Here is a 25,871-nt window from a genome sequence, read left to right on the forward strand (position 1 = left end):
AGGACCACGGCAGCAGCACAACCACACACGTCACGCTGTCCAGGCACCACTGCGATATGAGTTAATCTGAGAGACAGTGGAGCACAAAGGCTCCGGAGAAGAAGCCGAGTTAGTGACATCCAGAATGGCCGAGTTAGCAAGATGCAGTAATAGAATACGAGAGAGAGAGAGAGAGAAGGAGAGAAGGTGCCCGGTGTATTAGAGGGGGGTCCTCCGGCAGACTAGGCCTAAGTCAGCCTAACTAGGGGCTGGTACAGGGCAAGCCTGAGCCACCCCTAACTATAAGCTTTATCAAAGAGGAAAGTCTTAAGTCTAGTCTTAAATGTGGAGACGGTGTCTGCCTCCTTACTATTATCTTCCACGCGCTTACTAATAGCACACAGATCTGAAAGTCGGTCACCATTTGTCTTTTGTTTAGGTAGCATTTACAGTCTGGTTAATGCCCTTCCATAGCTTGACAAGCTATTTCACAGCGTGGCATACAGACATATGTCATCATTGTTTACAAACTGTTAAAGGGTCTACATAGTAGTGATGCACGGGTCGGGGTTTTTTCCAACCCGCCCCACCCCGCCCCCACTGCTATTAACGTACCCGTCTTGTGGCTCTCATGCTTGTATAGCTTATCACAAGAATTGCGCTTCACGTAGCCAATGCTGCTGTTGTCTGCTGCACTAACTACCTCACAGAAATTGTCCCAAACATTTAGCAGCAGCTTGGCCTTCTTTTCTTTTAACTCTGTACTCTCCCAACCGTAATCTTTCTCTCACTTCTTCTTCCATCTTCACCGCTTCATTGATTCTGGTATGTTGTGGCTGCTGCTTGGCGCTTTTGTGACATCACGTCGCAGGTTATGTTACGTAACATGCATTTACCTAACCTACAACAGTGTTGTTAACAAGTAGGTTATATCCGACATATTTAATCTTTAATGACCTGCCCCACCCGCCCCGCCAGTAAAGTGAACATTTCTTGACCTGACCCAACCCGACCCGCGGGTAACCCGCGAGACCCGCAGGTTATGGGTCGGCCCGCCCATCACTACTACATAGTTCTCATTAGTAGACAGTCTAGTGACCTCATGTAATTCCAGCATAGCTCCGCCTCCCAGGAGTAAAGGGCCTTTAAAAGTATTGATTTTTATTGTTCTTTACTGTTTTTATGGTAAATAAAGATATGTATGAGCCCATTATGGTACCACTTTAATCCAAATGAAAAAAATTCCCCTAAATGACAACTTCTGTCTGAATTGAATTTATCTGAAGTCTAATCTCCCCAAAAAGTTTAGGATTTAGTTTGTGGGTAGTGTTTTTGTCCCTTTTTGTTTGTGTTTTTGTCCTTTCCCACTAACCTTCATGTTTTCATGCCTTCAGTGGATTTAAATATCAAACTGAACTTTTCAGACAAACCTCCATGAGCGAACACAGTACAGAGCACTTCAGGGAACTGAGTTAACTATTGTGCAATGCATCAAGGTACATATCTAGTATTTATGCATGCATTTAGCAGTGCACTGTCAATGACCGGTGGCAGCTGTCCAGTTCCAACCTGTTCCACTGTGGGCCTCTCCAAGCTGTCTTGTGTAAGTCCTCTGGGTTCTGTGCCTCGCTCCAGAGATGCCTTCAGGATACCCCTGCCCCTGTAAATATTCATCACTGCATCAACTCTTTTTGCATTCTGGGAAAATGTCACTTATGATCTCAAGCTTGTGTTTGCCTGAAACCTCCATGACAGCAGTGGCAGATTCCCTGCACAACACTGAGAGAGAGAACAGTCACATTGACAATGCGCTGTAAGCTTGGCCAAGTGGAAAATTCTTCTGCTGTCATTCTCCGTCTCACTATTTTTTTCTCCCATCATTCCAATGTCACAGCAGTGATGTGAGAGCTGGTTCTAACTGTTGGCTTCACCCCCTCTGGGACAATTTCAGCTAACCACTGGTACTCCTTTTTGGCCCCCTTTATTCTGCAATGATATCACAGGGTTTTTTAGAGGAAAGGTTTGTGTAGACAGCTGCAGCACCTTGTCTCTACCACATGTGGGTTTCAGTGATTCTTATAAATCCTGAAATACAATAGTGGCTGTCAAACATTCTTTCATGTTACTTTGGAGACTAATGCCTCAATCTGCCTGTAAAACAGACGTTTATTTAAATGTACTACTTAGTGTGTATTAGGCATGTCCCGATCCGATCACGTGATCGGAAATCGGGGCCGATCACGTGGTTTCAGACACGATCGGAATCGGAAGTTACACCCCGATCAGGGATCGGATATAGGCCTATGACATATCAGATACATGTCAGGGTTTTCCCTATTTGTCTAAAGCAAGACGGGCCGCATGGGGGGCGTTCAGATGTAGCTCTTTTGCACTCTCAAACCCATTACTTTTACTGTAGACGTGCGTCATGTGCGCTCATAACCCAAAGCGACGCCAGCGGCGCACCTTCGGTGCAATGCGCTTGTTTTTCGTGCACGTCCGTGTGTGTGTGGCTGCGTCGTCACGGACATGTAATGATATGAAATGACGGCGCTTGCAAGAGTGTGAGAGACGATTGTCCGTGTCACCGTGTCAGCTGACTGTTTAGTACGTGTGTGTGGCTGAATTGTTTCACTGCTGACTTCCAAGCAGCTGTTGTTGTTGATGTTTGAGCGCTACAGACCCCAGTGGGATGATACAGTTAATCTACAGTAAAAAATTTTACTGCATTGCCAACGTATCGGATTGGGACTCGGTATCGGCAGATACTCAAAATCAAATGACTCGGACTCGGACTCGGGGGCAAAAAAATGTGATCGGGACATCCCTAGTGTGTATGACTTGTCTACACAGGGTTCTCAACATGGAGGGAGGTGGCTGAGTTGGTGGCTAGCATCTAACAAAATTAAAACTGAAAATTGAATTGAATTAAACAACAGCACTGAACAGTGCTGACAAAGCTAATGGTGTTAACCGAGAGGAACTGGAGGATGGGCACTAAGCTGTTAGTTCTGCTGCATTCATATTTCCATAGCAATTCATGTAATGAAATAAGTTTTTTTTAGCCATATTTTGTGTGGTTAATAACTGCAAAAACTACAAACAATTGTGGGTCATAACAATAAAGAAGCTGTTGAAAAGAAGCTGTTGCATGCTATTTTAGAAGCAGCATGACTAACTGAATAATCCTGTTTGGTACAATCCCCCAACCTGGTCTCAGGTTTCTGAAGGCCAGGTCAGGTTTAATTTATTACCTGCAAACAAGTGGGCACTTTTTACAATAAACTCAATGCATTTTTTTGCTGGTATGTTAACAGTTGTTGTTGTTGTTTTTTTTTTTTTGACAAAAACTATGACAAAATTTTTTCATCAACAACCTTTATATCATGGCAAAAATGAGACGATCTTGAAAATAGATCTTGATAATAAAGACTAAGACAAAAATCTATGTTTCATATGTTGTGATCTAAGCTCCTATCAGATCTCTAATTGAAGTATTAAAATGGCTATAGGAAATAATTAATAATTATTAATAATAAATATTAATTATGTAAAATAATGTGACTTAATTTACATTAAATCACCTTGTGGGGCACCACTCTCATAAGGGTAAAAATAATAGCCAGTTAATGATATCAGCCAAGTTCACTAAACTATCAATTTGGAATTTTGATTAATAATTAAATTAATAACTATAACCAAAATTACTGTATCAATATTCAAGGCTGAAGGATTTCAGAGTACTTGACATAGTAGAGGTTGACTATTCATTCACTCTTGTGCAATATTGAACAGACAGCAAGTATGATTCCAAAGGTATTTATTCATAAAGAAGCAAAGCAACAAACACAAATATTGGGCAGCTGGGAGGTGAGGCACATGGGTCCAACAAAAAACACAGACTTTCGCCCAGAATCCTGTTGTTTGCTTCCCATTTGAATGCTGAGCCATTTTTTTTTAAACTAACTATAGAAAGTACGGGTGGTATATGTGTGTGTGTGGGCGAGTGTATGTGAGAGAGAGAGAGAGAGAGAGAGAGAGAGAGAGAGAGAGAGAAAGAAAGAAAGAGAGAGACCAAAGGTGCGTGTGCGAAACAAAGGCCGCCTGGCCTACAAACAAAATGGCTAACAACAGAGAACTACAAGATGGCCGAATCAAAGATGACGTCAGACTGGGTGAGGTTTTGCCTGACCGTGTGGTCAGTCAGTACAAAGGAGAAGTAGTGGGGACCTCGAGTTCCCTCTCTTTGTGAGTGAGTATATGTGTATGCAATAGTAGTTGCAAAAGGGTCTGGGTTAGCACAGAGGATGTTTAGTTGCATGCAAGTGTAAAGTGTGAGCAAACTAACAGCACCTTCATAGAAAGGCACTATACAAACCGAACTGCAAACAATCACAACAATAACTCATTGAACAGCATTAAATCACAACTGACAAAGTTAAACATAATTGCTTAGCCTGTGCAACTGTAATAATGGTATGCCTAGTTGTTACATTACCAGTCCTTGAATTGAGGGAGGAGTTGCTTTATGCAGTTTTTGTTAGCTGGCAGATGAAGGCTGGAAAGAGCCTTGGTTCCAGATGCAGTCCTTGATTTTGACTTATGTGTGCATCAGAGGTGGAAAAAGTAGCTGAAAAATTCTACTCAAGTAGAAGTACCTTTATTTTGATGTAATTCTACTTAAGTACAAGTAAAGCTACCCATCTAAAAATCTACTCAAGTAAAAGTAAGAAGTAGTTAGTTTAAAATGTACTTAAAGTAGAAGTTACTTAGTTACTTCCAACAACTTGATGGGGATCACTACTATGCAGTGCAAAAATGGTCCAGGGGGCATAAATCCAATCCAAAAACTGGTTATTTTTCTATGATGAACCATAGAATTCAATTGAGTTTAGGGCTCCACAATATCATTAGAGCATAACCATCGCACTGTGTTCTTGTGCAATAGTCACAATGTGAGACTTGCAGTATAAGTTCATCATGTCAATATAATATTAGTCAAAGGCAATATGCCATACTTATTTTACTACTTTAGGTTGTGAAGTTCTCAATTTCCATGACAGTTTGATTGTAAAATGTATATTTCATGCAAATGCAGCCTTTCCAAATCCCAAATGATGACTTCTTTCCAAATAGAGCTATTCAAGTTATTGCAATACACTGTATATTGCAATACATATCGCAGTATACAAAATCCTCGCATTGTCAGTTTTGTCTAATATTGCGCAGCCCTCATTCATTTTGATACACAACTGTTAGACTGATGATACACAGCGACTTTTTGAGCAATACTGTTGGGCATTATTCTCAGGGATGCAAACAGGTCTATTGTCAAAAAAGAGAGAGCTTGTCGAAGCGAAATTCTGAATATTAAGATACACTAACACTAATTTGGAAGAATACTGTGTATTCCAAAACAGAACAAATCCATTGAGCAACAGTGTTTCCCCTATATGCAACTAGCAGCAGTGGTGCTCCGCTGCTGAAATATGACTGCCGCTGCTGATTTATTTTTAGGTTTTTTTGTCTTAGCTCTTTAGAAACTACTACACCGGGCACCTTCTCTCCTTCTCTCTTTCTCTCTCTCATGTCCTGTTACTGCATCTTGCTAACTCAGCCGTACTGCATGTCACTAACTCGGCTTCTTCTCCGGAGCCTTTGTGCTCCACTGTCTCTCAGGTTAATTCATGGATAGTGTGACGTGTGGTTGTGCTGCTGCCGTGGTCCTGCCAGATGCCTCCTGCTGCTGCTGTTATCATTAGTCATACTTCTACTGTTATTATACACATATGATTATTGTCACATATGTATACTGTCAGATATTAATATATACTTTCAACATATTGTACCACAATAACCAGAATTATAACTATAATATTATTACTTTCATTAATGTTGTTGTAAGCCATTAACATTATCGTCTGTCCTGCATCTCTCTCTGTCTCTCTCTCTCTCTGTCTCCCCTTCTGTCTCATTGTGTCATACAGATTACCGTTAATGTATTATGCTGATCTGTTCTGTACGTCATCTATTGCACGTCTGTTGTCCTGGAAGAGGGATCCCTCCTCAGTTGTTCTTCCTGTGGTTTCTACCATTTTTTTTTCCCCCTTTAAAGGTTTTTTTTGGGGGAGTTTTTCCTTAACCGCTGCAAGGGTCCTAAGGACAGAGGGGTGTTGTATGCTGTAAAGCCCTGTAAGGCAAATTGTGATTTGTGATATTGGGCTTTATAAATAAAATTGAAATTGAATTGAATTGCTATGGATCCAGGTCAATTCACACACTTGTGAGTAAAGCATATAAGAGGAGAGGGCTCCTTCTGATCTCTTCATAAACTAAAGTTATATCATTTTGCACGACGGACGCTTCATATAATAACATAACGATATACTATTTGTCGTGTTATACGGTGAAACGTTTCACCTTTTAACGTGATGACATATTGTTTACACGACAGCATGTCATTTCTGTCTCTACATGGTCGTACCTTTACAATCCTCCTCTGCTTTCTGTATGGCGCACAGCGGAGTTAGGCCCCAGTGCGCGCGCACACACACACACACACAGGTGAGCACACAAGAGCACGGGCCATTTTTCTGACCGACAGCACTCCCATCCTCCTCCATCTCTCTCTCCAGTAACTCGCCGGCACTGGCCGCTTGTTCTGGGTCAATTTTTCCGAGATTCACCCTCTTGGTTTCCATTTAGCCGAAAACTTTTTTTTTATTTTTTACTAAGTAACGGATGTGATTTCAAATGTAGTGAAGTACAATACTTCAGTCAAAATTTACTTAAGTAAAAGTAAAGTTACAGATTTCAAAAACTACTGAAAAAAATTACAAATTACACAAAAAAACTACTCAATTACAGTAACTTGAGTAAATGTAATTAGTTACTTTGCACCTCTGGTGTGAATTTCCTTTTATTTCATCAGTTTTTATTTTCCTGGTGTAAAAACAACTCACAATGTGACTATGTAGCTTTTTAAAGAAGCCATAATGGAAACTTTTCACATTTACTGGTTTTACGAGAAAGGTTTTAAGAAAAGCAGAAGTAGTAGTTGGCCATGGAGGTTGCTGTTCAGCATTAGTTACATAGTCTGTCAATAAACTTTGACCAAAGTGCCAAAGTTTTAAGTCACAAAAGCTCTTGCTCTTCTGACACTGAAAGCGAATGCTTTGGCTTTTTTTCTTGACCTCAGTTTTGACATGCACTTGCTTCAAGTGAAGCCTCTGTTTTTTTAGCCTTATCAAAGATATCTAGTACTTAAAATTGAATAATTCATTTAGTTATTGATTTTGACACCTTCAGGCAATGAAACAAGCACAGTAAACACAGTAAGTAAGCACACTATCAGCATGTCATCACCTTACAAAAATGTGCATATTTGCAAAACACTGCCTAGTTTTACATTCAGCAGACACGGAGCAATACGATCATTCATCAGGAGTCCTGTTTGTGCATCTGATGGATGCAGCGCTGGGCAAGTTACTCTCAAAATGTTACTGTCTATGTAGAGTAATACATTACTTATTTTGCATTACTTTCATCAAAGCACAGAAGCTCCAGTTTATTACAGTTCATTTCAAATCCAGTGCTGCACAGGTCTGACCCATTCATGCATTCACATACAGTGGTTACCACTTTGTATTAATAATAGTAGATATAGAACAATTAAACATCCTAGACCTTTTGAATAAATGAATAGCCTTGGACACAGAGAGGGTCAGGCAGAGGATCAAAGTCTGATAATTATGAGATACAGATACATATTTGTGGTGCTATGATATATATATATATATATATATATATATATATATATATATATATTTATATACAATAAACAAATGTTGAGGTTAGCACAACAAATGGAATGATGTGCAATTGAGTCACTATGACGAGCGCAAATTAATACACCAGAGCTGGAAGACCCACCTGCCAGTTCCCGGTGTGTCGGTCAGCTACAACAGCACTGGGGAGAGAGTTATGCATAAGAACGAGGAAAAAACGAACCGGGGGCCAGCTCCTTATCCCCACTACTTTCAGGCAGCCTTAGGATGCAAAAGCAGAACGGCAAGCGGTGTAAACGTTGTAGTTACATTAATGGAAACAAACTGAAAACAGTATGGCGTGACCCAGATGTGCTTATCACCGGCACCCTTCAATGATGTAGTCTGTAATGACATGACAAGACACAATAACCTTTGGATGATATTTTTTCTGGTGGCACACTGGTGGAAATGGAGCAGTGTGGATCAGTGTGGATGAATGAAAATGAAAACAATAGGATGGTAACGCCTTATGTGACATTGTAAATGTAATTATATTACCTGAAATCCTGTTAGTAATGGGTAATATAAAAACATAATATATTACTGTAACGTGTGACTTTTCTAATGTGTTACCACCAACACTGGATGAATGTTAGTTCAATTTTCACTCTCTTTTAGCTCTGGTTAGGTTGCCACAACCTCCTGAGAAAAAATCTGTCTCTTTAGCTGCTAAATTCTCCACTGCGTTCAGCAGCTAGTCTCTAACAATGTCTGTCTACTGTTTGCTGCTGAGCAAGTAGTTTACAATGGCTTTACCAGAGCTTTGTCACTGAAAACAGTGCTGCTGCTGGAAACCAGGATGATGAGCTCAGTGTGCACAGTCGGAAAGCCAAGACAATGAGCTCAAGGATGCTAAAATGCTCAGTAGAGCTGCAGGAAAGGGTTGGTTATAATGCTCTGTGGGCACATCACTGCAAGCAAGCCCTTTCACATTGCACGTTGGTCCTTTCACATCGCACATGTTAACAATTGATATGATCAATTGTTAACATAAAAGTCTTGATTAATGCAGCTTTAATGAGTTATTCTTCTGTCTGAATAATTCTAGATAAAACTGTGCTCTGAGAGCACTGAGCACTCACATCCATTTACTTGAGATCTGTTCCATGTTTCTCTCCCCTTTGCATTGCCTCTGCTAGCTACTGATGTACAGCATGAACTCTGCTACGGTAACACAATAAGCAGACTGGATGCCATTACCTTAGAGAATCATGTGCAGAAAAAAGTTGGCTTTTTCAAGGCTTTGTGGGATTTTACAAGCTAGACAATGTTCCAGATAGGTGTTTCAGTTGGCCCTGCTTGATGATTATTGGTGGTTGAATATTTGCATTTGCATGTTTAATGTACTTCTAATTCTTTCAATTTGCATAATGGCCCTTTTGCTATCCATCTGAAGTCACTTAGAGGCAAGGGAGCAAATGGCTCGCTGATCTCTGCCGTTTCACTGCATAATTTTCCCATTCCCGCTGATGGCCGTGGTTGGCATCCATTGTAATAGGCCATCTGATTAGTGATTAAAATGTTTACCGGTACATGGGGAAATAGATCCAGGCAATAGGCCACCTCTGGAGCCTAAGCACGCAGCTGGCTTCACATAGAGAAATGGCTTGGTGGCTGATGTCTTTTTAACCATGTACTTAGTTGGCAAAATGGTGAATGCTGGGAAAACAGCAAGAGGGAGGTTTACTGATGCATTAAATCATACATGCCAATAAGATTATAGCTTTTTTTACTTTACCATTTGTCACAGATGGGTGGATTTACAATTGCACGATGATGTTAGACTAGTTGATGTTGGTTCTCTGGTCAAAATCAAGGCAGTATTAGATTATTCTGAGTTCATTACATATGGTTCTTGTTGCTTTGGAGAACAACAAACCTTCCTATTCTACAGGCTGTTTCCTCTTTTATTCCTTCAAATGCAAATCTGTATAATATGGGTTGGATGTCAAATCACACTGCAGAGTAAACACACCATGGTGAGCTGTACATGTTTAATGTCAAGAGCAGGTTGTTCACAATCAGAAGATCAGCAGTTTGATCCCCAGCTTCTCTATTCCGCATGCCAAAGTGTCCTTGAGCAAGATACTGAACCCAGTGGCTGCTCCGTCGGTGTGTAAGTGTGCTAAAAACTGAGCAGCAGGTGACACCCGGCATGGTAGCCTCGGCCACCAGCGCATGACTGTGTGTGAATGGGTGAATGTGACTCATAGTGTAAAAAGCACCTTGAGGGGTCAGATGCATAGAAAGGCACTATACAAATGCAGGTCCATTTACCATTTAAGCTACTTTAGAATCAGAATCAGTTTCAGTTTTAGCCCCACTTCAAATATAATTATTTTGAATAAAAGTTTGTATTGCTAAATTATATATTTATATATTTTTTCCTTTCATCCTGCTGCCATTATAGTGATCATTTCTTTGTCTGAAGTCTTTGTCATGCACATGCATACATGTTAAAGTTGAATATAAACCTGGTTACATGTACAGTAGGCTATATATAGCCAAGAAATCAGCTCTCTCCAGGAGAACTAGCTGTGGAATCAGGTTTCTCTAATGCCTGCTACATCAATTACAGAAACCAGGTCTCTCCTGTACATGGTGCTTCTCTTCAGCACATGTAAAACCACAACATGCCATTTTTTATTTTTTTATTTCTGGTAGTTGATGAATTAAATAAACATGATGAATTACAGTAATTAGCTAAATGTAAAAATTTTGGTAGAGCAGATTTTCTAAAAATTTGGACAAAGCCAAGCTAGCCGTTTCCCTGTGCTCCCAGTGTTTTTGCTGAGCTAAGATTAATTGCCTTCTGTCTGTCTTCATATTTAGCATACAGCCCCGAGAGTGGGTTCAATCTTCTCATCTCACTCCCGACAAGACAACAAATGAACTTGGTTCCCAAAATTTTCAGATTACTGCGGAGTTCCAATTGTTACCTGTTTATGCAAGATCATATAAGTACACAGGGCCCTATTTAAATGATAATATAGCACATGGTCTAAAGTGCATAATGCAAGTGAATTTAGTGATCTCAGTGATCTCACTGCTGCAATTATCGTGGTCCTTTTAAGCAGCAAAACTAAAAACTGTAGTTAGAAACTTGACAGAGAAAACAGAACTACACTTCAATCATCTGAAAAAATCACTGAAGTTACACTGCTCCTCATGTGTAAATGCAGCAGGAAGTTGGACAGCAGCGCTCGACTTCAATATTTTGAACTTGCGCGAAGAGGCAAATGACGCGAATTTTGCGCGTTTGCTCCATTTGCGTTGCATCATTCGCGTTGCGCCATTCGCGTCATTTGCGTCGCGCCATTCGCGTCATTCGCACTGCCGGCACAAATTTGCATCTATTCGCGTCTTTACATTGACTTTGTATGTAATCTTATCGCGCGAAAAATTCGCCTCGCACCCGGTGTGAACACACTGTAACAGTGCCCCAGACTACACTTCATTTTAACGCCGGAATTCCACTGGATGTCCCTGTCCCGCTGTGTTTGTTGTGCAGAGCAGTGCAGCTCCACTGGACAGCGGAAGTCACGAGGACCCATGACCCAATTCACGCATAATTGCGCGATGTAACAAGATGTAGTTTCTATCAACAGAACCACAAAATCAGAGGAGTAGCAGGAAGACATCTTGGTGCACCTCCATGATTAACATCTCCTCGTCCATGGTGTCAACTAGGCTTGTGCTGATTTCCGGTTTAACCGGTTCGGTCCGGTTTAAGAACTCCACCCGGTTTAATTCATGTCAACCGGATAAACCGGGTGGGGGTGGGGGGGTTGGGCTTTTCACATCAGCGGCGTGTCAAGGGACTATATTCAACTTATCTTGCATTGTAACATGCATTATGACAACTTAATGAGGTTTATGTATGTTTTTAAATGAAGTGGAGGAGCCGCAGACTGCAGACTCCACAGCACTGTTGCCAACTCCTCAGTAAGAAGAGTAGCTATTGGCTGTCCTAAAAGTCGCTAGAAGTCGTTAAATGACATCATCAACTAATTTGCATAATTGTCCATATGCATGTAATTGTAATGGATGCTGTAGGAGAGAGGAATAACGTTGTGGGAGAGACAAAAACTGAGTAAAAAAAACACCCTGAATATGTTTAGAACTACAAATGAATGTTCTTTCAGTGATTTATATTAGACAAAGAAAATTTTACATTTACATCCCGCCCTGACTGTAGACCAGGTTGGGATCAGCCAGCGGCGGTTCCGCGCATGCACGATTCACTTGCAGTCTGGACACGGAGGAGTTAACATCTCCTACTCTGACTGCTGCTGGGAGGGAGGACTGGGCCGTCTGTGACCTTGGGTGTATTGGCGGTTAATACAGCATTATCACCACCTAGTGGGTTGGAAGCGCATTACACCTATAATGGGCTTTTATTTGGAAAAATAGCTCAAATGTGACCCCCAGTGGTAAAATTAGGTATATACTTCGATATATCGGTTCGGTTAGATATTTGGCTTTAAATCAAACCGGTTGTAAAATTTTCAAACCGGCACAAGCCTAGTGTCAACGGGGTGAAATGACAACTGAAAACCTCTGACCTGTTGATTTCAGGCCTGCCACCGCCCATTATGATGTTTTCAAGGTGTAGTGCAGGGAATATGATCTGCCGTGAACACTGTGTATTTTATTTTCTGTGCACAACTTCCTGCCCCGCACGATCTGCTCCGTGCTGAATTGCTGCGTTGTGCTCCGTTGTCCGGTAAAAATAGAAGTCCTGCGTATCTGTTGCGGAGGGCTCCGGAGCGCCGCAGCTGTGACGGAGCCGGAACACAGCACAGCCGCAGCGGGTGGAAGCATACACATTGACTAGAATTGAAACGTATCGGCTCCACTGCCGCTCCGGAGCGCAGACGCAACCAACACGTATCTGGTGGAATTTGGGGGTAAGACCTACATGCCCATGGACACACAGATGGGCGCAAGTACATTTGCTACTGACAACATGTGGACATTGGCTATGAAAGTGACAACTGTGTTGGTCTAAAACTAGTAATGACAGTTACGCTGCCATCTGCACCACTTTGCACCGGGTGAGATAGGGCCCAAAGACTGTCATGACGCCTGAGTGCTTTCACGCCTGATCACATCATGTGGAGATGGAAACACATACTGACCACATCAAATAAACCGGCAGACAAAGCATACATCATTTGTGATTGTGGGGCTGAATTACAATGACAAGTGAAAATCACACTACATTTATAATAAGATAAGACTTGGTGATGCTATGTTGATGCTCTGAGTATCCAGTCTCAGTTCTACAATGATGATTTTGTCATTGCCTGGAAGCGTCTGATTCGGAAAGGTGAAAGGTCATAGGAGGGCACTTCTCCCAGGGTGAGTTCACACAGGAGCTTGCCAATGATTGGTCCAAACTTGAAGCCGTGACCTGGAGAAGAGAAGTCATTACAGTGAGCAAAGTACGTACACAGATCATTAAACCATGTCAGATGAATCAGCATCCTAATCTGAGCAAATCTCGGCCGTGCACCTTGTAGTTAGCCTATAAATAGCCTGCATCTCTGGGCCTTTGTCTAAGTCAGGCGGTGGGTTCAAGCCCCACATGAGTGAATGCATAAAAGAAGAGTAAACCTGTTGCAATGCCTGTCACTGAGCATCTAGTCACTTTAGTGAACTGGGACCAAATGCTAAATTAAGGGGGATTTGTCCTTTCTCTGTGTAATGGCTTCATGTGCTCAAGCCCAGAAGTGAGATGAGAGAGTGCTATTTTCAAAATGCAGCAGTCTGATTGTCCTTGTTGCTAAGGTCTGAGAGGCAAATTGTGAATGTCAACAGGGTTTGAGGAATGCAGCACATCACCATCTGACAAAGGTCTCGGAGCTCCTGTGGATTCTGCCTGGCTTTGAAGTCATAAAAGCTTGGCTCTGACAGTTTGGCCACGTGAATTTTCATCTCGCCAGAGAAGGAGAATGGAAAACCTCAATAGATGGCCAAGCCCACAGGGTGACTTTGTAGCCATGGCAACCCCCCAGTACTTGCTTTAAAGCACTTGTGTCGGGCTTTGATGACAAATGCACGTTGTGAAGGAGGGGGAGGAAGGCAACACATTTTTTCTTCTGTATTAGGCAGAAGCCCTGTGAACTTCTCCAATATGACTTTGAGCATCTTTACTGCTGCTGGGGAACGAGCACAAAGAGCACAGGTAATAATTAATACAGACTAATAAAAAGAATAAGCAGTGCTGCTCTCTGAAGACAATGGGCCTCATTCACAAACAGTGTGTAAACACAAATCTGTGCTTAAACTGTGTATACAAGGGTTTCACGTACAAATACAGGATTCATCAATATTTTCTTACCTGAATTTTTCATACTCTGCCAACAGATTAGAACTGCCTCAGACCATGCGTTCACACAAATGATAAAGGCCCGGCTGCCTTAGAAAATTTAGACACATACCTTTGGACTAAATACATTCATAGCATATTAATACTGCATTTATTAAAAAGGGCTTTAATAAACAACAATATTAAAAACCATTAATTTACACATGCATCGGACAAATGTTCTAATTAAAAATAATGCCCTTTTATCCCCATCAGCAATGGTCATAATTAGAATATTTAATTTAATGGTGTCCCAGTTCTTCATTACGATGGAGTACATGTCATATTTAAATTGACCAGTTTTGGTGTGCACTATTTTTTGACTTGGCCATAATGATCGGTCATTCCCACAAATTTCTGTGCCATTGCTCTATGCAGAAAGACTCAGATCCACTAACACAGGCACAGAAAATTAGCCAATGTGCTTGTGCCATTAATCCAATTGTAATTTTGTATTTGCACTTCTTTTGTGCACAAAGAAACAACATTTCTACACACAGCTTAGTGAATGAGGCCCAGTATGATTTGAGTAATGCAACAATGAAGTTATGGTAATTAGCAATTTCCAACTATGGGGTTCAGAAAACTTAAGCTTTATGATATGAAAGTACCTTTAAAAGACTAGAATTACTGCCTTGCGGTTGTATGGCTCCACAAATGTGTCAAGTTGCAGTTACAGTTTACATGGATGCTTCACACACATCTTACCCCCAACAGCACAGAAGATCTATACAATCAGCAGTTTAAAGGTGGACACCGAAGTCACCAATTCAGTATCTGACCAGATGTCTCTCCTTCTGTTCTTGAGATATGACGTTGATAGTGGCCAGAAAAGTGTATATATGGATTATTATGATGTCAACGTGACAACATGTTTTGTGAGGTCACAATGACCTTGACCTTTGACCATCAAATTCTAATCAATTCATTCTTGAATCCAACTGGATGTTTGCACTAAATATGAGGAAACTCAAGACCTTCATCACACCTTCTTGAGATATCACCTTGATGAAATAAGATGGATGCAAGGTCACAGTGACCTTTAACCACCAAATTCTAATCAGTTCATCCTTGAGTCCAAGAAGAAGCCAAATGTGAAGAAATTCCCTCAAGGTGTTCTTTGGATACCTCTTTCATGAGGATGTGACTTATGAGTTCACAGTGACCTTGTCCTTTGACCACCAAATTCCAATCAGTTCATCCTTGTCTCAAAGTGGATGTTTGTGCTAAATTTGGAGAGAAGACATTTTAGAGACTGGATGTAGGGATGAAGAAACTGATGGATGGATGGCTAGTTACGAAAGCTAACAAACATGAATGCCTTACCCAGTGGGTGGTAGTTACAAATTACATTTACTCCAGTTACTGTAACAACATTTCTTGTAGTTGAGTATCTTTAAAAATCACTAACTTTACCTTTACTGAATTGTCTTTCATCTGAAGTATTGCACTTCGCTATTCCTCAAGTCACATCCATCACAGAGTAAAAACAAAAGACGAAAAGGCCTGATAAACTGTCAGAATGGAGCAAAAAGGGCACAAATCAGTGGCTGCAGCAAAGCAGATGCTGCTGGTGTGTCTGCAGCTCTGGGAGGGCAGAGGTCCTGATAGAAGACACCGTAACATACAGTACATGTTGTAAATGTATAGGGTCAATGGGCTGTCAGCATTTTGAGGAGTGTGGTTGCATCTGGACCAGACCAAGCAGTTTATTAACAGTACATGAGTGCAATATTACAAGGGATTACATCATGATGGAGGATGATTCTGGCTAGGAGAGACTGAGTGCTCTGGTTACATTTTGCTTTGAGAATGAAACCAGCTGAGAAGTTGAACCTAGAACAGACTGAAGAGGACTTTGCGGCCCACAAGACTGGCAGAATGTCAGGTGACAACAAACTCACAGATGGATGTAACTCACTGTACAGAAAGACAACAACAACCATCCCACATGATGTGAACATGGCATAAAGGCACACCACAGCAGCATCATCTCAAAATAATACTACACTTTTATGAAATCAACATTCATGGAGAAATATCACTTATACTATATAATATATTACTGACTACTAGGGGTGGGGAAAAAATCTATACAGCATAGTATCGCGATATTTTGCATAGTGACATTTTAATACAACTTTTGGTACTAGAATAATAAAAATCAATTGCTTTTTCTGTCCACTAGATGGTGCTGATGTTTTTGTTCCTGATGAGGGCAGCAGAGGTCTCAGTCAGTGGCATTTCGCAGAAAGTTAATCAAAACAAAGATGGAGGCACCGGAAAAAAAAAATCATGAAATGCGCCGTCAGCATTTAAATCAAACGTCTGGACTTATTTTGGATTTTTTGACACAGAAGGAAAGGAGGACTTGGCTATGACACATGCCATTTGCAAGTAGTGTCATATGAGAATAAAGTCTCTGGGAATATGATGAACATGAGGGCTCACCTATCACACCACCAACTGGAGACAGCATTAGCCACTTAAGGGGCCAAGCTAACACTAAAACCGCTCTGCTTAAAAATCAACCAATGCTGGACACACTTTGCTTGACAAAATGACCATCCAGCTCTGAGAGAGCTAAGAAAATAACACAGTCCATCACCTATTTTACATGCAAAGATCTGTGTCCATAAAGCATTGTTGAAAACAAAGGCTTTTGTTAAATGCTAAAACAATACAGCTGTACCCAAGCTCTACAAAGAAGTGAAGCATTAAGTTGAGAAATCTTTGAGTACAGCAGAGGGGTTGGCATTAACTTCTGATGCCTGGACTTCAAGGTCAGTGGATTCATATGTGACTAAAACAGCACATTATCTCACAGAGAACTGGCGACTGCTGTCTTACGTTCTCCAAACTAGAGCAGTACACCAAAGTGCAAGAATGGGGGACTGCCAACTAAAACCTTGTCAAGACAGACAATGCTTATAACATGGGTGTTGTTCAGTTAGCAGAATACCTGCATGTGAAGTGTTTCAATCATGCACTTAATCTGGCCTCACAGAGGGCGTTACATCTGTCAACAGTTCAGTTTGTCAAGTGTATGCAGCATATCCGACAGGTTTTATGACAGTGTTGGTCACTCTTGCGGCTTTGCATCACATTTTGCTGCAATGAATATGATTAAAGTAAGATGTGCACTGAAAACTTCATCTTACAATGTGAAACTGATGTTGACATTTTCCTTTGTAGAAATAATTTGCAGTTGGATAAATGGCAATTGCAGTAATATTGTAGCATGACCAAAGTATCATGATAATTTTGTATTGTATCATATACGATAATATTGTATTGTGGTTCCTCTTGTGATTCTGAGAAATAATTTCAAGGGGGAGACCAGACAAGACTCACCGGGATTATATGGCTTTTTAGAGCAAGATCTTGGAAACATCTGGTCAAATTGCCACAAAATTCACAGGGCATGATCCCTTAAAATATCAGTAATGCCCTGGCATGTTCTCTTGTTGCCTTAACATTTTTTGAGCATGATCATGCACCCTATCCCCCTACACTTTCTGAATTTTCAAAAGTGGAAAAGGTTTTTGTTCTTTTCATCCATCTTTCATACCAAATACACAAGTGGGGTAGAGCATAGCCCAACAGGAAAATATCCTTGCAGAAACAGCAGAGGCTACATACAGAGCTGCAGCATCCTCCATTGAACACGATGGACTTACTTTGCTCAATGCTGCACTTGTGCATTTGGTTTGATAGCTTCAAGAAAAGCAAAGTCATTAGTATGTTATTCATTTGACCAACATTTTTGTACTGTGGGTCTTTACACTTTTAGTCCCTTTATCCCAGCAGGCTCCTCTGAAAGCAAAGGATTGTGAGCAGGATATTAATTACAGATATAATTAGGTAAAGGACAGGACTGCATGAAGAGATGGAAAAGTGCCAGGAGACAATGGAAAGAACTGTAGGAGAGAAGAGGTGGAGCCGAGTCGGCCTTCTGGGTGCCTCCGCCATGTTAATTAGAGAAGAACATGAGTGTAGACCCGAAGCACAGGCACTTTCACCTTTCACAATGGACAAGAACATCTCATTAAAAGTTAAGGATCTCTGTCCCTAGAATACTTGGAAGGTTTGGTGTGTCCAGCTAGACTTTGTAGATATTCTGCAGCCCTGAACACTGTGAACACATGAGGATATCTTCTTACACACTGTAAATAATCAGCTTTAAACTGGTTCTCACATCCAGTTAATGCAGTGACTTGCATTTGTGCCCATGATATGACTTACATCAACACTGAAAGCTTGATGGGGGAGGATATTTGAAAAATAGAGAAAGGGAGAAAATTCACACATTTTCTAAAACTAGCAGAAATTAGCCCTAAAAAGCACTGGACACCACACCTATTTCTCTCCTCCTATTGAATAAGGCATGGCGATAATCAGATCGGGATATCCCTAGTAACCACCCATTCGGATATTCGGATCGGTATCGTCCACCAATATTAGCAAAAAAACGTGCATCGGCATCGGATCCGACTGCATGGAAAAATGCTGATCCCAGAACTCCGATCCAGTTTTTCACGGAGCCCAGCGCTCCGCGATTCAAGCAGTCCATTCCAGTGATCCGCTCCAGCACTTACTATCAATCCACCAGGCCAGCATGCAGACACACATGGGGTGCGTCCCAAGTCTCTTAAAATTACTGCTAACCACCTAACCTAGCCACCTAACCTAACTGTTTAGTCCCTCCCACTTAGGAAAACATTTAAGGAGTCAGGAGTTAGGAGTGAGGAGTGAGGATTGCTGATCAGAGACATGAGACGGCCTTACTCTGAAGCGTCACGTGAAGCGACGTCCTGTCCTGATGACGGCGGCACAGCTGGATGTGCTGCATAACGGAGCCAGCATTTGGCGTACATCCCAAGTCACATTATATTCGCTGATCAAAGCCGTAACCCCCCCCTTACCATTGTTATTGAGTCATTTGCCGAAGTTTGTGGCAATTAAAGAACGGTCTGTAGCCCTGCCACTGTCACTGTGATGAGCATCATTATCATTATTATTATCATCATTATCACTATTATTAAATCCACTCGCCATCATTCAACAAGTCAGCTGCTGAGTGAATAAGACATCAGACCTGTCAGTCTGCCTCAGTCAATTCAATTTAATTTATGAAGCCCAATATCACAAATCACAATTTGCCTCACAGGGCTTTACAGCATACGACATCCCTCTGTCCTTTGGACCCTCACAGCTGATCAGGAAAAACTCCCCCCAAAAAAACCCTTTAACGGGGAAAAAAACGGTAGAAACCTCAGGAAGAGCACGAGGAGGGATCCCTCTTCCAGGACGGACAGATGTGCAATAGATGTCGTACAGAACAGATCAACATAATAAATTAACAGTAATCCGTATGACACAATGAGACAGAAAGACAGAGAGAGAGAGAGAGACAGAGAGACAGAGAGAGACAGAGACACAGACAGAGAGAGATGCAGGACAGACAGTAATGACAGTAGCTTACAACAACATTAATGAAAGTAATAATAATAATTAATATTAATATTAATAATTACCTACAGCCTATTAAACATTATTCCACTCACATGATATGCAGGACAATTAATGATGGGCAAATGTGTTTGTGTATGTGTGTGCGTGGTATTATATCACTCGAGCAACTGCACATTTAACAGCCAAGCATCACAGTCCGCTGAACACGGGTTGTGAATGAAATAAACTTAATTACAACATGACAGTCTTGCACGAAATGTCATTAACATTACTCTTTGTAGTCACGTAGGCATGTGAATTACAGCGTTTCATTGCAAAGAATGCATGTAACGGGTACACTTGCGCTGTTTCTCTGCCATCTCGTTCAAATGAGACAGACGTAGGGGGCGGGTATTTATACGTCATGGCCTCAAGCTGAAAAAGACTTCCTGTTAGGAACCTCTCGTGTTACCTTACTCATCGCATCAACAGATCCCTCCTAATTCCTAACGCTAACTCCTTACTGGCAGGAATAAGAGACATGAGACGGCCTTAAAGATGGCAGACCTTGAACGACTTCCGGTTAAAGTAAGGAGTTAGGAGTTAGCAATATAAAATAAGAGACTTGGGACGCACCCATGGAGGGAAGGGTAGGAACAGTAGCAGTCAATTTAGTTAACTGACTATTTGTTTTCTGCTCTGGTTTTTTGAGAGTGATATTTTTATTTGGTTTACACTCTTACTGTTTAAGTAAAGAGCACTGATAGCATTGTTTTGGGCACAATTAGTGAAATTGGAGCCATGGATGCACTATTGCTCGTTTAAACAGGCTGGCAGGAAAGGCTGCATTGTTTGTTAAATGCCAACAATGTCTTGTGGTGTTAATCTATTTTTTATTTATTAGGGGAGCAAAGCACAAATGTGTGGAGTCTTGCTGCTATTTTAATTTCAATGTTAGACATTTTAAAGATTTCTTGTGCTGATTTATTTTCTATTTATTAAGGGGCCAAAGTAGCCAAAGCAAACCAGCTATATTTTTTATTTAACCCTGTTAACAATAAACAGGTCAGTTTCTCATACCAACTGTTGTGGAACATTCTAACTAACCTGATTAAGTAGTTGTTCTTGTTAGAGTAATATCGCTTGATCAAACCTTTTCTAACATGACAAAATAAGTGAATATGTATAATACGTGCTTGGATCGGCTCGGTATTGGTATTGGCCAAAACCCAAGGCTGTAATATCAGTATCGGATCGGAAGTGAAAAAGCTGGATCGGGACATCCCTAATGGTTACTATTTATTATGTGAACTAGGTGGCTGCTTAGTGCCCATAGGCCAGCAGGGGCCTCCCAAACATGCAAATTACAAAGGAGAAATCCCCCTTTTTGGTGGCACTGTAAAGGAAACGCTTTGGTGTACTGTAAACAAATACTGTCAAAGGAACAGCTGCCTATTGCCATCTTACCCAAAGTTTGATGAGAAGATAATATTAGTTTCATATTTGTGCAGTTGGTACAGAGGTCAGGGCTTTTTTTGGTCTAGCTTAGCAAAAACACCAGGGGAAAAAAACACTGCTAGCCTAGCTCTTTTTAATTGTTTATGCTGCCCATGTGCTCAGAAGCACAAAAAAATGCATTTTTGAGTAATTTCTGAGAAGTTATGATAAAATAAAAAAAAAAAAATTACAGGACTGACAACCTCTCCAATGTCTCATGTCAATTAATTAACACTATCTGTCGGCTTTTTATAATACCTTTGTTTTTTTTTGTTTTTTTGCTGCTGCACTGCTACTGTGCCGTGTCGCCAGTTGAAAGTAGTGATTTGCTAAATACATTCTACAATAATAAATTAGATTAACATTGGTCTATAATATTGTTGGCTATATTACGCATTTTAATAAAAAAAAATAAGAATAAAAGAAATAAACACCGAAATAATTAGTGGAAAATTTTTTAAATGGATACTCCTCTCTGACAAACTAACACACACACACACACACACACACACACACACACACACACTGAACACGCGATTGAATGAATGAATGAATGAAAATTGGAAGCGGTTCAGCCGCAGTCCCGCCGGCTGGCACGGTCACTGTTGAGATTACACTTGTTTTTTATTACCAACAAAATGTTTTTTTAGTGACCCTATGAATGGTTTCGTTTTCAAATAAATATTTGGAAACAAAAATGTATGCTTTGGTGTACTTTTACAGAGTTTTGCAATATGTATAGCCCAGTGCTTAATTTGTAAAATTAGAAGTAGGGGAACACTTTGGGCCTCTGAGAGAGCAGAGTGTTCCCCCACTCCCAAAAGTGGGGGAACACTTTTTTAAGTGGCACCCAAGCCGCCTCACTGCACAACTCTGAATGGAATGGTTGTGACATCTAGTGTTGTCATGGTACTAAAATTGGGACCCACGGTACGATACCAGTGAAAGTATCACCGTTCTGAGTAGTATCATGATACCACAGCAAAAATGAGGCAGATGTGCCTTTTGTCATTTATAAAAAGATAAATCACTTTTCTATAATACATCAATGATATTTCAATTGAATAAATTACTTACTGACTTATTCATACTTCAAAAACAGCATCAATAAGTGATTAACATAGTAGGGATCAAAATAAAATAAATAAATAAAATAAAAATCAACCAGCCACCCTCCTCCCCTGACAAGTAAAGAACAGTCCCTTCATAAGTAAAGAACAGTCCCTAAAGTGTGGTGAGGTTTGTGGGCCGATACCTGCCACAAAGAGAGAAATGTGAACAGCTCGTTTCTCCTCTGACACGCCACATACCTGCCACGGCTCGGTTGTCCAGGTACTAATGGGCAGTCATGACGCCAACGAAAGAGGAAATTAGACTACTGGACCTGAAGTCAGACTCCTCTGTCGCCGGTAAGCTGTTATCTTGTGCCGCGGAGCCGCCGTAGGCTATTTGACCGCCGTATTCCTGTCTGTGACCCCTGTTCAACCCACAACCGGCAGGATTGGCCTTTCGTTTCTGCTGCTGGTTGCTATTTTTAGTCGCAAATGTGAGTAAAATGCTCGCACGTAGAGCTCTGTGGAAAACAAATCACTGCCAACAAGTAAAAAGAAATAAATAATAACTTTCACTGCTCAAAGATACTCACATGTCTGGAAAACAAACCACTACAGCAGCATATTGAGTGCCAGGTGGCCAGTGCGAGCCGTTATTGGACAGCGCATGGGTATTCACCCTCTTGCGACTGGACTTTGAACTTATCCCACAGTAGTGGTACGTGAGGAACCGTAGTACTATGGTACTCCACCCTGCAACACTAGTGACATCAGCCAATACTGTATGTAGTTTTTAGATGTGAAAAGTTCTAGTCTGATGCAGATTAGTTCCGGAAGGCACCAGGGCCTTTTCTGAAAAGATCCTGGTATATGTTCCGGCTCAAATTAAGCACTGGTATAGCCTACCTGTATGTATCAAAATGTATAACTTTCAGCAGCCGTCTGCCGTGGTCGGAGGTATAACTGCTCAGAAGTCTAGTGTGTTTCATTGTTGTAACTTACAGGCTTTAGAAAACATACAAGACACATTTTTAGGAAAAGTCATAGGAAGAGAAGCTTGTAGGTTTTATCTAAACAGAGTTATTTGCATTATAAAAACCCAAATGGTCTGTCAGACCGTCGTGGCGGTTCTAGTGTTAAAACAACAGTGGCTTTGACACATGGAGGTTTACTTTTGAAAAACATTAAGTGCCATTTTTTTTAAAGATATTTTTTGGGGCATTTCTGCCTTTAATTGATAGGACAACTAAGCATGAAGGGGGGAGAGAGAGAGAGGCATGCAGCAAGGGGCCACGGGCTGGAGTCGAACCCAGGCCGCTGTGGCAATGGCCTTGTGCATGGGACGCCTGCTCTATCCACTATGCCACCAGCGCCCCGATTGCCATATTTTTTGTCAAAAACTGGACTCCTTCTCTGAGGCATAACTCTGTCAAATTGGAAACGCAAAGTCATATGTGAATCATGCTTAAATGAACTGCACAGCTTTAGTGTGAATTGCACAGAATATGAAAATTTCTGAGAATATCATTATCCTCTAACCAATCCATTGCAAATGCATGTCCATAAATATGCCCAGAAACAATAGAAAAAGGTTCTTATAACTACAGCACTTGCCTGAGAAGTTTGTTCAGTATGAAAGTAATCAAGTAGTAGTCAGTATATTTATGGGTACACTGCCAACAGGAGCCACTAATAGCCAATTCAGCCTTTTTTAATGATACATGTAAATAAATATAGGAAAAAAACTCCACTGAAACATCCCTAAAATCATGCAAACTGTTGTTCCAAGACTTGATTATACCCCAGATAGAAGTAATACATTGAATGATAATAGAAAAGACAAAATCCATCAAACGTTTTTTTCAAGTTGCACTATCAATATCCATCCATTCGTCCATTTTCATCTGCTTATTCAGTGCCGGGTCGCAGGGGCAGCAGGCCGAGCAAAACACCCCAGACATCCCTCTTCCCAGCAACACTTTCCAGCTCCTCCTGGGGGACCCCAAGGCGTTCCCAGGCCAGATGAGATATGTAATCCCTCCAGCGTGTTCTGGGTCTACCCCAGGGCCTCCTACCGGTGGGATGTGCCCGGGACACCTTCAGCGGGAGGCATCCTGGTCAGATGCCCGAACCACTTCAACTGACCCCTTTCGACGCGAAGGAGCAGTGGCTCTACTCTGAGCTCCATCCGGATGTCTGAGCTTCTCACCCTATCTCTAAGGCTGAGCCCAGCCACCCCACGGAGGAAACTCATTTCCACCACTTGTATCTGCAATCTCATTCTTTCGGTCACTACCCAGAGCTCATGACCATAGGTGAGGGTCGGGACGTAGATGGACCAGTAAATCAAAAGCTTTGCCTTCCAGCTCAGCTCTCTCTTCACCGAGATGAACTGGTACAGCGCCTGCATTACTGCAGAAGCCGCACCGAACTGCCGATCCATCTGTTCAGGCTGAGCCTGACTGGGCCCCATGTCCTAAGGCCCAGGCACCAGACGGTCGCTGGCAAGCTCTCTCCCCTGGTCTGGCTCCAGAAGGGTGCCCCAGTGTCCCCATACTGGGCAAGGTGCTCATCTCCTGAAAAGTCTGTGTCATCGAGGTATATATTTTTTAATATTACAATGGCTCAGAATTTCCTATCAATATGGTCCTGGAACACTGACACTCTCCTCTTACAATCCATATACAGATATTTACTGTGTTGAAAACCTATAAACAAAAACCAAGCTGCAATCTCCGAGGCTGAAAAATTAAGCCACTACAGAAGTGTCAAAAATTACAATTCTTTGTATGTCCATTTGAGTCTGGCTCCAGAAGCCAGTCAATCCCCAAACACCCACATGTTTAAATGTCCGACAGCAGAAATAAACATGTTTAACAGCCTGGTACAAAACACAGTTTTGGTGTCTATAGCTAATTTCAACATTCATGACAACTGTACAGGGTCATGGGGTGAATTTTATATGACTGGCCGCAGAGAGTGTTGATATTTTTAAAAGCAAGCTCAAGACCCACCTTTTTAGCCTGGCTTTTAATTAAGCTGTTTTTTTTAAATTTTATTTTATCTTATTTTATTATTTTTCATTTTATGTTATTTTTTAAATTTTGTATTTATGATTATTGTGTATTTATTTATTTAATTTTATTTATCTGTTGTATTTTTATTTTATTTTATTCTAGTTTTTTTTTATCCTGCCTCTGGTGTTACTCCACTTATGAGCATTTCCTCAGTTATCGTTTTTATGAGTGCTGTGAAATAGTCTGTTATTGTTTAGTCCTTACCATTACAGTCTCTGAATTTATGCACGTGCGTCTGTGTGCGAGCATGTGTGTGTGTGTGTGTGTGTGTGTGTGGTAGTGGGTGGTGGGGGGTTTATTGTTTTTATTGTGTAAAACACTTTGTGTTGCATTCTGTTTGTATGAAAAGTGCTATATAAATAAAGTTTGATTGATTGATTGATGACTCATCGGTTTACAATTTATTAAGACTTAAAGTTGTGCAGAATTAAGGCCGTGTAGCTCTGAGTGACAGGCTGTCTGCTGATAGTGTCTTTGGCTTCTCGCTCAGATCCATCCCTCGCTCCTCCACAGTGTTATGACAGCTTTATTGGTATTGTAATGAATGTCTTGTCTTGTGGTAAAGGTAGGTAGTAGGAGGCAGGGTCAGCAATGACATCACACTTGGGGG

General features: G+C 41.2%; 1 protein-coding gene across 2 annotated transcripts in view; it reads right to left on the bottom strand.

The window, feature by feature from the left end:
- Positions 1-10,444: 10,444 nt before the first annotated feature.
- The window catches only part of pipox (pipecolic acid oxidase), a 75,147-nt gene continuing 59,720 nt past the window's right edge, over positions 10,445-25,871 (bottom strand). For both annotated transcript variants that reach the window (XM_033631771.2, XM_033631770.2), the window contains one exon: positions 10,445-13,224. In XM_033631771.2, coding sequence (XP_033487662.1) covers positions 13,094-13,224 — 131 coding nt within the window. In that variant the 3' untranslated portion in view covers positions 10,445-13,093. The remainder of the gene's footprint in view (positions 13,225-25,871) is intronic.

Source organism: Epinephelus lanceolatus, chromosome 4 (assembly GCF_041903045.1).
Source record: "Epinephelus lanceolatus isolate andai-2023 chromosome 4, ASM4190304v1, whole genome shotgun sequence".
NCBI classification, from domain to species: Eukaryota; Metazoa; Chordata; class Actinopteri; order Perciformes; family Serranidae; genus Epinephelus; species Epinephelus lanceolatus.